The following is a 15695-nucleotide window of genomic DNA, read 5'->3' as shown; positions in this document are numbered from 1 at the left end:
CCTGCGACGAAGAACTGCGTGGAAGGAGGAGCAGTTCCGGTGAATGGCGGTTTGTTGCTGCCAGCCGTTCGTGACGACTGGCTTCCCTTCCCTGCTTGGCTGTCCTGGGTCCTTTTCGCCGAAAACACAAAGTTGGCGAGACGAGGAGCTCAAGCCCCCCTTTAGCGGAGGGGTGCCAGCACGAAGACAGCCAAGGGTGGCTTTCCGGCGCGCGGAACTCGTAAATACGGGTTGGAAGGAAACCTTGCCAACCGTGGCTCACCGCGCATTTGCGCTAATTGGAAATTGAAGAAATAACAACTTTCTCCCCCCCTTTTTTTTTGCTAGAGAACCAGAGGCCGAATTTACAAAGCTTTTCGTTAGTAAACGCTGTTTGCCATTGGCCGACCGCCTTCGTTGATTTGGCTCTATATATTGGCTTGCGTCTGCTCTTACGAACTCTTCTAGCGTAAAATCTTTGTGTGTGTACTCCTGTCTTGCGCCAGCTGACTGCACAGGTATCTAGCTAATTTCATCACATCAACCAGTTCTCTGCCGTCCTGGACTGCTCTTCCCTTCTCTTGGCATCCATTCTGTAACTTTAATAGACCATCGGTTAGCTCCTCTGCGCATTACATGACCTATGCAACTCCATTTCTTCATTTTAATCCCAATTAGAGCATCGGTTACCTTCGTTCGGCTCCCTAATAAACACCACTGCCTTCTTGTCTTTTAATGTCACTCCTATCATTTTTCGTTTTATAGTTCGTTGAGAGGTCGTTATTTTGTTGTCAAGCCTCTTTCTTGACCTCCATGTTTCTGCCCCATGTGTTACTACCGGTAGAATGCGTTTGCACTAAAAGCCATTAAAATATTTAAGGACTGGTTTCACATACGCTATATATTTCGCAAGCACGTGGCCTTTTTCCTCGTTGTGATGAACGAATGAATCTTAATGTTAGAGGACGGTGAACTGAGGGAAAACAAAAGAGCCCCACTTACCACCGGGCATGCGACCTCCCACTAGAGATGTAAAATTTCATGAAGTTATGAGGGGCGTGAAAAAACTGGTTCCTTTCATGTTTTTTTTTAGAAAAATACGAAAAATAGAAAAAAAGACGATAGTGCTCAGAGCTATCAAAAGACCGACACATTTATTTCTCTAACACTGAAAATAATATAATTCTTACATTACTGCATCACAGAAGTCCTAGCAGAGCTTCCGGGTTCGAAAACCTAGGCACGACTTCACGTCAAGGCATTGACTTCACATCAAAGCGTTAAGACCGACATTTGTTTGAATCTGTGTCCGATCCAATTGTGCTTGACGCGTCACCACTTCCCTGTGCAGCAGACGCTCCACTCGAGTACACGCACACAAGTTTTTGCATGCGATCCCCTGCGAGCTTATTGCTTAGCTTGGTGTGTACGTTTCCAAACATGGACCAGCTTTTTTTTCACATGCCACAGAAAAAGGGGGAATCTGCAGTGCGCGACAGGCGTGGCCGGAGGCTCAAGGGCGTGTTGAACCAAAGTACTTGCCACCACGTGGATGAACCCCGGTGTTTCGCAGACTCTCAAACTTCTTCTTTCGACCAAACATTTAGATACGTCGAAACGAGTCGCATCGCAACAGAAAAGTTCTGCGGGAAAGCTGTTTCCTTTTTTTTTTCAATTTTATCCTAGTTAGAAAAAAACGAAAAGAAAGGTTGTTGTTTTTTTTCTCAGAATTTTCGACGTTTTCTTCAACCACCTACATCTCTACTTCCCAACCCCTATTTCCTTCTGTCTCGGGCAGGCACACAGACGTTCAGCGGCCTATCTGCGAAGACGTCGCTTTCGCTCCACGTGTCGGCCCCTTATTACCCGTACTTGCTCCTCTCCACCGCTCACTTCTCCCTGTTTTCTTGGTGCCCCCCCTCCGAGTCCCCGCGTCGCTGCTTCCGTTTCCGTTTCCTCCGATTCGCGCTGGAGGAGCGGGCGCGCGCGTGACGGCGTGCGTGCCGCTGCTCAGACGCGGATAAGCGCCGGGGCCGTGCGCGCCGCCGTTGTGTGGCCCACTGTTGCAAGTCGTCCGCGCGGCGTGTTTACCTTGCGCCCACCGCGTTGTGCTCCGCAAGAGCGCGCTTGCCGGCGCCGCTGCACCACGTTGCGCAAATTCGGGGCCGGCTGTGCGCTTCCAGCAGAAGTTTGCGTCACTCCCGGGGAACCGAGTGCGTCCGTTGCGTGTTGGATGACTGAACAGCTTTTGGACGCGGACTGACCGCATGCACTGGATGCGATATGGGCGCCGCAGGTGGTGATCTGTCGTGTTGGCTGCCGCAGTTTTGATTGCCAAGATACGGGATATACCGAGGTATATATATACAGATATACCAGGATATAGGTATGTCGCTCCTCTTAACGTCGACGACCGGAGATCTCGACTGCCGAATCGGTGTCTCGTCTGCATGAATGAACCAGCCGGTCGAGGCGATATGTAGGACAGACGTACTATATTTGGATTGCCAGAGTGTCGACGCAGCCATTCTCGACGAGATAATTTTGAACGTGTAAATGTGCGGCCGACGTCTTCGACATCAACTCTTCTAAAGAGTGCGGCGTCCTAACTGCCGGATAGCTTTGTCGACGACGGATTGAGTGCGCACGGTTGCACGCACCTGCACGGTATTTCTCGTGTTTTTCTTAGTCACCCTTGACGAAGAGCTTGCGTTTATCCTCGCCTGGTGTTTACCCACCGTTTAGCCCACTGCGAGCTTCTGGATACGTGCTACCAAGAACGTATACGGCCCTCCCGCCGGCTCTCAGCCACGCTATCCGATACACAAAGCATTGCGCTCCAGAGGAAACATCAGCCGCAACGTTCGTTATAAACGTTCTTTCTTTCTTTCTTTTTTTCGGGGAGAGGGGGGGTAGATACCGTTTGTGCGCACGTGACCATGACGTTCACTCGCTCCGAGAGAACTTCAATGTGCAGCATCTCCGTTACGCACCTTCCGCGATAGGATTACGCTGACGTACCATTCCTCTGCAAGCACGTTGCCCGCACTGACCGCAAGGCCTCCCAGCGTGGTGGTGATCGCAATGTAAGAGGACGAAAGGCGCGACCATTCCGGTACACGGCTTCACGCTCTGCCCCACCGGAAACAGCGGCGAGACACCCTGAGCGAGGTAAGCATCTTTTCCCCGCTGATAGCGCTCATCATGCTCTCCGCGTGTGGCAGTTAACGGTAGGCTGCCAACTCAGGAAGAGGGCCATAAATGAGCGCTAAGGAAAAACAATGTGCCTAACTGGAGGCCTAACAAAGACCGGCTGCTTCCTTTCAAAATCCGCTTCACTCTGGCTTGTAGCGCTTTCGAAAGAAATCCATGACCGGTATAACGCAGCGATTCCTTTCGCTTGATCCTATTCCATGCTGATCATCTGCCGCTCACGGTAGGCGGAGCGTCGCTAAAACCACTGACGAAGCGTACGTGGAAAGGAAAATAATTGCGATAGAATCAATAAGTCATCTCGAATCATATATGTGGTTGCCTTATTTATTATTATCTTTTTTTTTTCAGAAAAGAGCAAGAATAAATGGAAATATATTATTCATGGCAGGGTTTCATTTCGGTTGTTACTGGCATACAGCTTCTCTAATCAATGTTACCCAGATGCAGGGTAGCAAACAGGAAACGTGCTTCTGGTTAACCTGCCTTTCTTTCCTCCCCCTCTGTCTCTACTAATAAATAACGCGAATGCTGACCAATACACGCCCGTTAACCAGAGTTTTACGCACTGCAGTTTCAATAAACGAGATAGGGTTTTTCTCTTCCTTTTTGTCGACTCGACATACATTCATTTTTCTGTGAGGAGTTCTCGTCCATCCCTGTTCACGTAATGCGTGTCGATTTGATTCTAAATTGGCAAAACCGTGGATGAATCCCGCGAGATGTCCGGCTCATAACGAGCACTATACAGCATGAGCGCTAGCAGTTTTGTTTGCCCCGTGATTTCGCTTTCTCGTCGTCAAAAAAGCTCACTGCGTAAAATGTGGCGTCAAAGGTGCTATGCCAGAACTTGTAACTCTTCACGGTTGCTTACCTTATATGCGAGCATGATATGTAACGAAATGCACTGCTCACTTTCATGTGTAATCAATTTCTCGTTTTTTGTACGTCGCATACGTTTCCCTAACTGTAATAGCCTCCCTCGCCACGCGTTTACCTTATTGCATAAATATTACTGCAATTCGAATGTTTAAGAATATATTAATGTTATTTCACTTCTTTCATTTACTATGATCAGTCAGTCAGTCAAGAACTTTATTGAAGTCCTGAGGAGTTTCAATCCGTTGGAGATCCCACGAGGGGAACTCCTCCGGCAGAAACGGTAGGCGACGCCCAAGTCGGGACGGGAACGTGGTGACGCTCCGCCAGTTCTTGGGCCCTCTGGACGGCCTTGAGTTGGAGTTTGAGGTCCGGGCTTTTGAGGGCTTCTTCCCATTCGGGCTCACTGGAGATAGGGCCCTTTGGTAACGCGGTACATTGCCATAGCATGTGCGAGAGTGAGCAATGAAGTTCTGGGCAGTCTGGGCAATTTGCCGGGATTTCTGAGTTATAGTGACTTAGTAGGCCTCGTGACGGATACGAGTCCGTTTGTAGCATTCGAAACGCGGCCGCCTGCGCGTGTTCGAATGATACTATGATATTTGGCGTTTTTTCTTTTGGTCAAGAGAGCGCTGTTTCGCATACTACGGAAGGAAGGAGGCGCTTGGGTGGTCAATTTTTTTTTTTTTGCGTTGTTATCTCTTGCATCTTTATTATGGAAGACCCCATTCGTCTGCGATGCGCGTGGGTGCCTGCGCTAAAGTCGGAAACGTACACGCTGTTCGATTTGAAACGACTCTGTATACATCGCCAGTGGCACCCTTCACGGGCCGTTCAATTTCTCCAGCGTCGTCGACAGCGCTTTCTGCACGAGACTTGACACCCGAAGGCTCACGTACGAAAAGTCACTTTTCACTATTGACTATTCACATCACTATTCGCCTGATGTATTCATATAAAGTGAAACAGCTAACTTTGCAAGCTTTCGGTGGGGATAATATATTTGTATGTCACGCTTTGTGCCATAAAATGCTCTAGTAGATCGTTGCACCCCTGTACCAGTGGCACCCTTCACGGGCCGTTCAATTTCTCCAGCGTCGTCGACAGCGCTTTCTGCACGAGACTTGACACCCGAAGGCTCACGTACGAAAAGTCACTTTTCACTATTGACTATTCACATCACTATTCGCCTGATGTATTCATATAAAGTGAAACAGCTAACTTTGCAAGCTTTCGGTGGGGATAATAGATTTGTATTTCACGCTTTGTGCCATAAAATGCTCTAGTAGATCGTTGCACCCCTGTACACCCGCGTATATCAAGCAAGCGCACACAAACAAAACCGCGTGCAGCGATTTACCCATCGTATATGCCGCATGTTGTAAACGCTTTCGCTATAGGCTATGAGTTGCACTTACCCTTAAAACAACGTTTGAGAGCGTCGACAAGGAGTACGATCAGTGGCATATCTTCCCCTTTTTTCGAAATCAGGTAATGGGGTCTATTTAATTATTTCCGCTTCCCAACTATGGCTCTGGCTACAACGTTCGCCGAGGTGTTCCTATGCGCGCCGTGCGTTGTCCCACACGGAGAACATGTGGAGGCGAACAAGAGTTACACTTTTTCGCCGCAGACTTTGCTCCGTTACACGTTTAACTTATCGCTTGCTTCATATCACGGTTGCCTTTGACAGCCTATAGAGCTCGTGGCAGTACAGAATCTCTTCACGCAGTTCGCACAACGCAGGATGACCGGCCACACAAGGTTTCAACTTTGAAACAAGGTCAATCATTCCTTCTCCTCCGCTACTCTCCGCAAACTAATGAATGTGCAAAGCCACTGAACTTTCACTGCGCCTTCTTGATATGTGCGTCATGCAGTGGTTAATCCGCTCCAAAAGCCGCGATTTATTCGTATCGAACTTCCCCGGCAGGCTGAGCGTTGTAAGCGGATGGCCCTCCGAGGACTTGTTGCAAAATGTACTAAATCATGAAAAAAATGTACGTAATACCCGTGATTTCATTTCAAGCGGGGTTGTTATAATCTGGCTAAAGAGAACGAGAGCAAGAGAGAGAGACACGAGTGACAAGGAAAAGCCAAGGAGGTTAACCAGGCTAAGCCCGGTTGGCCATTCTGTATTGGGGAAGGGGAAAAGGGGACGGAAAAAAAAAAACGGCATACACTCAGATACATGCAGAAGGGTTCATTTTTCAATTTGTCACAAACGATCGTATAGGCTGGGGGATCTCTAAAAGCGAAGCAGCGCGAACTGTACACAAGAGGCAGAGTGAGCGAAGCGCATCGAGGTTTGCGTGAGCACCGCACTGAAACGTTCAGCGTGAAACTATCGATAACGAGACGGCGGCGTGACATTACATGTAACTCTGCCTGTTCACACGTTACGTTCGCGGGAAACGGAATCACGTTTCGCGTACGCACCCTCAACGCGTAGAGCGCGGTACAGAAGCGCGGCAGGATGCAAAGTTGTTTGCGTGCGCAGCTTGGCGAGGCAAACGAAAACGGACACGGCCGTCGTCTCTAAAGGGTGTGTCGTTCGGCGCGTCGCATATATATATGGAAGCGACAGATGGCACGTACGTAGCGCTTACAAACAAAAGGAGAAACACAAAGTCACATCTGTGCGACCTAGAAAACAGTAACTCGCGCACAAGCCGCGGCATACGCGCGGTAAATCCATCTAAATGCAAATTTTCAAAGGCACGTCGCATGCTCGTTCAGATATATATTTTTTTTTACACCTTATTGAAATAGCGGCCGGATACTCGGAGCCCGCAGAGAAATCGCAGAAAGAAAATTGAATACACGCGCTTCGTTTTAAACACTCGGCATCCATAAATAAGTGCTCCTTTCTCAAAGCACCGCCGAGACTCCCTGACGTTAAACTTGCAAGACGAAAACCTGTTTACAAACGCAGCAGAGGAACTGTCGACACCGTGCAAACAAGCCGCGTATTTCTGACGGCGCAGTTTCTTGCGCGTGAGCGAGGGGCTCTTAATTTATGCGCCCCTCTCTTACTGTCCGTCCCGTTCAACTCTGCTTGTTCGCTTGTCTTTTCGCACAACTCCGCATGTGCGTGATGGTGTATTCCCCATTGTATGCTACTTCCTCGACAGCGCCGGGCACAACACGGTTCGCGCAGATTAAACTGATGCGCGCTACCGACGTCTCGGGCTACCTAACGGCAGTCTTGAAGCTTTATGATTCTCAGAAGGGGGCTCAACTTTCCTCAGGCGAGCTTTCGCAGATTTGCTTGTGTTCTTTGGTGTCTCAAGAGAAAGAGAAGGGAAGAAGGAAAGGCAGGGAAGTCAACCAGACAGAGTCCAGTTGTCTCAAACTTGTATGCGCTGCTATAGGCACTGTTTTATACTTCTTACCGGCCCTCCCGGTCCGCTCCCCCCTTTACTTCTCTGCTATTTGTCTCATTCCCCAATCCCCCGTGCAGTGCCGTTGAGGTCATCGCCTAGTGAAGAGGCAGTAACTGCGCTGCGCTTATATCTTCAAACTTCTCCCCCTTTAAAGGTCACCTGGCGATAGAATTTGGTGAATCTTTTCGTGATCTTCGTATACGAGGCACGTTACAGGTTTAACATGTCGCGACTGCCTCCGACGGCCGAGAGCTGGTGGCCGTACATTAACTCCGCATGCTACAGTATATTTTAATGCTATAGTACTAAAATCAACCTCGACGACGCCGTACACTCTTCTCCTTATAGGCTGACCTTTCCGATTTCAACATTAAACTTTACTACCTTTTCGCCCATGCAGCGTGCTCGTCATTTGTTATGGCGTGGTCGAAGTACATAACAGACTTCCCTCCTGTATAAAGTTCTGATATCGTTCAAGGTGGCACATAAATTTCATTTTAATATTTTTGAAATGAAATTCGATTTAGTTTTTTCTAGAACGTAAGAATGGGTCTCCTATGTCTCCTGGCAACCTGTTAAAAGCAACGAAACAGGAACAAAATGAGGTAGAAGTTAGTACCCTTCCAGTGGTGACGGTTACTATATTAAATGGTCACGTGGCAATTAAAAAAAGATATTAAGGAAACGATTAGAACAAATGTCACAAGGTGGCTAAATCATGCCGTAGGAGAGCTTTGTACGACCGAAGACCGCAGGTCTTATAATCATACCTTACACCGTACTTTATCTTGTTTTTTCTTTCTCAACAGCTTGGCTAACGTTAGCTGGGACACACGGTATGTGCTACATGTAGAGTTCTTTATGGTCAGTGAAGTCCAGCAAGGATCTATGGTATACATGTACCATAGATACATAGGTATATTACTTCGCAAGTTTCAGTATACTATGTCGACCCTGATACATTACCACGGCATTAATTGAGCGGCTCACTTGGAATTGAAGCTGCATAGGAATCCAGATTTCGTACGTTTCTTAAAAAAAAATTATGAGGTTTTACGTGTCAAAACCACTTTCTGATTATGAGGCACGCCGTAGTGGGGGACTCCGGAAATTTCGACAACCTGGGGTTCTTTAACGTGCACCTATATCTAAGTACACGGGTGTTTTCGCTCGTACGTTTTTCACCTGTATGCCGTTTGTGTGCTTCATATACCTAAAGCTACTTTCAGTCATTCGCGTTGCGCCCGCTGATAGTAGGAGTTGCCTATGTTATTCGTTGATCTCTTTATGTCTTGATTCTCTTTTCTGTACGCATTCCTGCAATATCTAAAGTTTGAAGTCGCAGTATATATAAAAAAGAAAAAATTACCGACGATTACGTTACTTCCTAATGCGAAATTTGAGCGCAGCAAATAAGCTGTTTCACCTTTTCGATAGATTGAGGCAAAGAAATCGAGCAACACATGTATGCGCTATCACAGAATTTTTTTTTTTTTTTTCACACGTATTCCTTTAACAAAGACTCCACTAACAGTTCTTGACAGTCATGAAGGAAGCTTTGTGGTCGGAGAAATAGACTGATATATGTTCGACTTGGTACACCAATGCTTGATTCTCAAAGACGAGATCTATACAAGTGCCTCGCGAGGTTGTCACAGCCGTGGGACGCGTTACGAGCGAGAGGAACGGGATGTTCTCCCGCATAAGTGTTAGGAAATTGCTGTTTGTCTTTATGTCAAGCCGCCACCGATCTGGCTCTCTGATTGCCACCGCACAGGGCGAACGGCAGCGGCAATTTCGGCTCGGGCGGTGCACATATACAGATCCGCCGCCACCGATCTGGCTCTCTGATTGCCACCGCACAGGGGTTGCATTGGAGGAGGAGCGAAGAAAGGAATTAAGTTCGAGCCGGCGCTTTGACAACCGGAGACTCGCAGGAAGAGGGGGGAGGGGGGCGGCGTGTACACCCAGCGGCAAACGATGGGGGCAGAAGCGCGCGCAGCAAGCGGACAACACGATAAAGGGAGGAGGGAAGAGATAGCAGCGACTGACTGATGCCGCTGACGCCGATAGTGAGTCAACCCCAGCTGCGGAGTTGGTTTCAGGGACAACGCCGCCGATGCCGACACAAACAATATGATACCCTCGCTTCCGCAGCGCTAAGAACCAGGTCTAGCCGTGGGAAGGTGGTCACGTATTCGTCGACGTGCCGGGGCCTACGTGAAATAACCGGCGCGTCGGCAACTGAAGAGCACCCTATCCGCCACACAAGAACAGGGGGGGGGGGACCCTTTCCTCCTCTTTCTGCATGGCGGCTACGGTGTTCTATGCAGTCACGTTATCTTGACTCTCTAGCGGCGTCAGCGGCATCCAGCGGTATCAGTCGGTCGCTGCTAGCGCTGGGGGGATGAAAGGGGGGCGGAGCTGGTTACGAGGCCGACGACAACGCCGACGACGACGCGAAACCCAGGAACGGACGCCAAAGAGCTGCGCTCTAAAAGAAACTAGGGTACTTCAGGGGTAAAATCGTGACTACTACTTGCTTCCTTCTTTCTGTTCCGTGCGTGGACTTCCTGCAAGCCTCCTTCCGCTTCTCCTATACGGAGTCACTGTCCGCGGGTTGAGCGCCAACGGGGCTCCGAGCAGCTATTCACGCAGCACAACTCGTGAATCGTCAGAACTGCCTGTATACCCCAATGAAGAGTTTGCGTGGTGTACAGTGCACTTGGTAGTTCGGTTCGGAGCTGTCCTTAATTGTAACGGGTCGAGAAAGTGACGGAAAAACGAATTTCACGTATGACTCTATACTGCACGTTATTGTCCATCAAGCCGTAGTACATACATGATATTGACCCGCGGACTTGTCCATCTTCTGCGGGTGAGCGCTTTTCACCGCCTAACAAATGTTATCGCTCAGCGCGGGACGCGCACGCATGTTATCTAGAATGTTATCGATGGTTCTGTTGTCACCGAAGCTTGCGTAATCTGATTGCATATATAATCTGATTGCGCATGCGACGCGAATAGTGTAGAACTTTCTGGAAGACACGCGGGCATCAGCGATTACTCTGGAACCTTCGATAACTGACGTATAAAAGCCAACGCGCTTGACCCGCTGATCAGATTTCGACGATCGCCGACCGTGTTCACCGCTATTGCTGTGCTTTGAGTGCAACTGGCTTTTGTGGGCACAAGTGATCGCCCAATAAAAAGTAAGCTTTGTCATTCACAGTTTTACAGCTGTATTATTCACCGTCACTACTACGTGACACGAGGTATCGCCTCTACTCATCGATTGAATGACTGGCTGGCTGACTGGCTGAATCACAGACCTATTGATTGATTAATAGGTTCAATCACTGATATTGCGCTTGCAATTCTGCCTCGGGTTCCGACTGGGGCCTTGACTTTCATTAGAAAAGAAGGGGGGGGGGGGGAATGCAACAGATTCAACGAGTTGGTATCTGTATAAAGAGAAGCATTGTGTGAGTGCATGAGGAGTCGAAACACAGGTTTGTGTTTATTGAATGTCCGCACAGAGTGACACGGAAGGCTTTATTCAGGCATTGTAGAGAGGCTAATGCAATGCCGCCGCAGCTGCCGCGGATGCACGAAGGCGAGCTTTCTGGTTCTTTTTTTCCTTAGCCGCGCACGGCCGGCGCCACCGCTGCCGCGAATGATGATGACGATGATGATTATGATGATGATGATGATTTATTGGAACTTACTTTGAAACGGGGCGCTGAAAAATAGTCACCTAGAGTGTTTAATTTACTCAGGTATGCGGTACGTGTTTTTCATCCTACCATTTTTTTACAAATCCCCTTAATATTTTATCCCCTGAAATCTTGTCTATCCACCTTGTATACCTATGCCTACAACGCATATGGTCTTATCAACCTCTTCCCTGATTTTTTCCCCATTAATACTATAAGCGTCCCTGGCTTAATTATCTCGACTGTCGACCACTTGCTGCTTTCGTGCACCTGAAATCCAAGCGCTTCAGGAAGGTGTGCGTTCCTACGGTTCTCACTGGGTGACTCCCTTCGCCTTCCATTAGGATGTGCTCAGTGATCTCCGGATTTTTGCTGCAGTATACTCATGTCTCATCTTGTTGCAAATATTTGCTCCAGTATGTTTTGTCCTAAGGCAACAAGCTCGAATCTCAAATAGCAAGGCACTGCCCTTTGTGTTACCGTACAGATTTCCCCTTCTATAGCTTCGTTCTTCCTATTCTTGTAGATATCCTTGGTTTTTGTTTCCATCCTTTGCATCCATTTCGTTGTCTCTGTTTCACTATCCTTCTGATCATTCCTGGTTCCCTGTACTTGGTTGCCAACTTTTACAGCGAATCTGTTTATGGATAGGTTCTGGTGGATCTAGTCTCCGTGGACATAGACCAACAATTTTTCGTACGCGTGGGCCGATCTTGAAGATAGTGCGATGCCAGGCTGACCCGCGGTGGAGGTGAAACAGGCGTTAAGCACTCGCCATATATACGTGGGCCGATTCCGAAGGTAGTGCAATACCGGGCCGACCCGCGGCGAAGGTGCAGTTCGCCATTAAGGGGCCCACATTCAGAGCTTCGCTGGTCATCCTTCCTTACATAGTGGAAGGGCACTGAATTTTTGACCTCTTCCTCCATTCTGTGTCCACCTTTCCAAGTACTGATACTTGCGCACTTGAGCCGCCCACTTATTCTGATCCATGTTCCCGAGTCTTTCTTCAAAACTAATTTTGCTCTGCGCTTCTCTGACTTCGAAAGAGACCCAACCCATGTCACCTACCACAGCCTCAGTTGTGATTATCTCAATTCACAAATTGATTTATTGTCGCAATTGTCTGTAAATCCCTTGCATTTTCAGCTAGTAGCACTATGACGTCCGCATACATCAGTAGGATAAATCAAACCCTAATTCACTGTTTTCCTGTCGTCTTTCTATGCTCTAAACATAAAGCGGGAACAGCAATGGAGACAAAGGACATCCTTGGTGAATTTCCGCCACTGCATTACATTTTCATATTTCCCATACAATTTGTACTCGGTCAGTTGTCTCTCTCTCTCTCTCCCTCCCTCCCCCCTCTCTCTCTCTCTCTCTCTCTCTCTCTCTATATATATATATATATATATATATATATATATATATATATATATATATATATATATATATATATATATATATATATCAGCAGCAGCTCCACGGAATCGCCACCTATGCATTCATGCTTGAGAATATCTCATAACAATTCCCTGTCTACGTTATCGTAGGCTTCTTTAATATCTAGAAATGCTATCCATAAATGCATATTCTGAACTATTAAAATCTCTATGCACTGAGTTAGTACAAACATATTCTCTAAGCGCCTGCATGGTCCGAATCTATTCTGTAGTTCCCCCAGTACATCATTTTTTTCTTCACCCACTTCAACAGTTCTCATTTTACGCCTTGCATTGTCCTTATATGCTTATGTCGCCGACGTTACTGTAATTGGCCTGTGTGCGCTCGTCTTATCCTTATCACCTTTGCCTTTGTAGATGAGGCTCACCTTGCTTTCACGCCATCCAACCAGAATTTTCTTTGTTCTAATCACTATGTTATGCTATGTTATTAGTCAGCAGTGCCTCGCTCTGTGGACCGAGGTTCCTGATTAACTGTATCGGGATTTTATCGGGTCCTGCGGCCGTGTTATTAGGGAGATTTTCTTCTACCTTTCTCCAGCAAAAGTCTTCTATGCTCAATTTTCATCTCTCATGCTGCTCTCTTGTCGCTAGATCTTTGATCTGGATGTTTGAGTCTGAACTACGCTTTCTTTTGTGCCGAAGTTACCACTCACAACGTCTCTGATGTACCGCAGCGCATCGTCTCCTTCGAAATGTTACGGTCTTCATCCCTTATAGCCGTTTGCGAATTTTCAATTGGAGCTCCGAGTGCCCCTACATGGTTGCGGGGATGCGCGGATGCGAGCGCCATCTGGTGGTGGTGCAAGAAACCCAGGGGCGCGCGTGACGGCGCCTCCTCCGCTGTGATTGGCTGGCCTATTCGCCTAGAGAACAGCCACGCAGCACCCACGGTCACGAAAACACGGTGATGTTCGCGAAGAGTCGCTTTTAAAAGTCTCGTGGCACCCGCATTGAGTGACACCTCCACTACTGTTGGGCCATTCGGCCCACTCGTCGAAGGTGTGAGCGAGAAGCGGGAAAACGCATATGCTACACTTTAGTGTAAAGTAGAAACCACATAAAGCCAACACACCGCAACGAAGGAAAGCACCTAGGAAACGAACTTTCTTTAATTGAAATGGTAATTGATTTAAGTAACGAGGTATCTGCGTTTACCTGCATACATTTCCTATTAATGACAGCGAAGCGAAAGCGGAACAAAAGACAACTTCTGCCGCCGTCAGGGATAATTCATCTAAGGCGACTGATACACTCTGACGACCGCTCGCGAACCTTCAGGCGCCTCTGCACCGCGACACGCAACGAGGAACTAGCAGCGGAAGCCGACAGTGGGTGTTCAAGCAGTATACGGTGGTTCGGTATCGTCGTTCATGAAATATCCCTTCAACCCCTTCACCCCGCCCCCTTGTCGGCTCCCCGGCCTCCCTCTTCTTCCGCAGCCGAGTCTACCAGTTACGCGGCGGCGCAGCTTTATCACCGAGAGGGGTAAGAAAAGCTGTACCCGCGATAACGGCAACCGCTTCCTTATCAGCGCGCATTGTCTGTCGTCGGCTCGCGGCTCCCCGATCGGCGCGGCCGTTCTGCCGGCGGCTGCAGGCGGCGAAGCGGTGACCACCACGACTGCGTATAGGGCATCCGTATGTGCGCGCACGGCGAAGGTGAATTGTTTGCCACCGGACGCATGAGATAGCGACAGAGTGTTAAGTGCTGCTAAGCGCATTAGGAGAAGTGTTCGACCGTTCGACAGCGAACCACGCGTCAATTCAAGACGGCGACGGCCAGCATGACGCGACGCAACGGTAAGGTGCGCGCGCTTTCGTTTCAGGTGGGCCGGGTTATTTGCCCCCATTAGCTGCGGGATATCGCTGAGCTGCCTGCGCGGAGCGCACTTGAACAGCTGATCCGACTGCGTGCTCCATGCATGTATCGCATGTGCTAAATCAACTAACTCGGAGCGACCAGCAAAAGCGCAATGACGAGTATGGAAGGGCGAGTGTTCGCTGAGCACTCGCGTAGCTCTTCAGCGCAATCCTCTGGCGTGGTCGTTGATCTCGCTGCATATACTGCGGACCCTTCAGCACCGACAAGAGCGTTTAGCGACTCCGATGGGCTCTTTCCTGTGTATACGGAGCGCGCGCGATTCCTGAATACTGCGCACGTCTGCAGGACGCGTCGTTACAACAGGACACCCAATTCTATACGAGTGGCGACGTTTATCCGCAGAAAAAAAAAAGTTATGCACGAATACAGACCTTACGGATTGCCTTCCGAGATACCTGCACGTCCGTATTCACGAAAAAAAAAATTGTTCTTGCGCTAGAATTGTTCGCAAGAGCAGATGGTGGCCCATCGTGATGTCGGACACAACATTAGCGAAGGCGGCTGGACAATATGCAAAGAGCAATTTACCAACGGAACGCTTTGTGAATTCGGTTCCCAAGTTCTCGGCGAGATGCGCGCTCTTTGGCGATGTAACGCTGTGTGAAGTCAACCCCGAAATTATACGTTTTAGAAGGACGGAAAGCTGGGCGCAATTGTTTTTTTCCTCATTATGCAATTTATGCGCATGAGTTAAGCGGGGTGTTAACAGAGTGTGAGTATTTAACGAGTAGTTCCCTAAAATGCGTCGCGGCGAAGCCATGGAGTGCAAGCGCGTATAAGGGTCTTGTCAAGAGATTAAAGACCTCTTCTGCGTGTTCTGACGACTCTCCCCCCAGTGGCTTGGCTGCATTGTTTTCATATCGTCATTGGTCGACGCCAAGCATGATGTAATATGTGAATGAGCTCATTCCAGTATTTTGTTACTTTATAATTTTAAAAGTCTTATTCTGTTCCATTTCATACTGCGATATCAGTAAAAGTGAAAAGAGGCAGCTGGCGTGCCTCATAGACATCGTCGTGGATGCGATGTCGTCGTCACATTTAATAACAACGTGGTTTGTCTAGGCTTGCTGCGAACCTGACACCTAAAGATGTTTTTTCTGACACAGACTTGTCTATGTGGGGAGCAGCATGCAGACCAGCAAACGTGACACTGACATTGGGTATACGAATTC

General features: G+C 48.4%; 1 protein-coding gene across 2 annotated transcripts in view; it reads left to right on the top strand.

Annotated features, from left to right (window-relative positions):
- Positions 1-1899: 1899 nt before the first annotated feature.
- LOC126536504 (phosphatidylinositol 4-phosphate 3-kinase C2 domain-containing subunit alpha-like) overlaps positions 1900-15695 on the top strand; it is a 28509-nt gene continuing 14713 nt past the window's right edge. The window contains exon 1 of one of the 2 annotated variants that reach the window (XM_050183499.3): positions 1900-3150. Coding sequence is in view for 1 of the 2 variants with exons in the window: in XM_050183498.3 (XP_050039455.1) it covers positions 14423-14438 (16 nt within the window). In the remaining variant the exon portion in view is untranslated. Of the gene's footprint in view, positions 3151-14146; positions 14439-15695 lie in introns of those variants that run through there. The other variant, XM_050183498.3, reaches the window with a different exon arrangement.

Source organism: Dermacentor andersoni, chromosome 4 (genome assembly GCF_023375885.2).
Source record: "Dermacentor andersoni chromosome 4, qqDerAnde1_hic_scaffold, whole genome shotgun sequence".
In the NCBI taxonomy this organism is placed as follows: domain Eukaryota; kingdom Metazoa; phylum Arthropoda; class Arachnida; order Ixodida; family Ixodidae; genus Dermacentor; species Dermacentor andersoni.
This window is presented reverse-complemented; position numbering and strand designations above follow the sequence as displayed.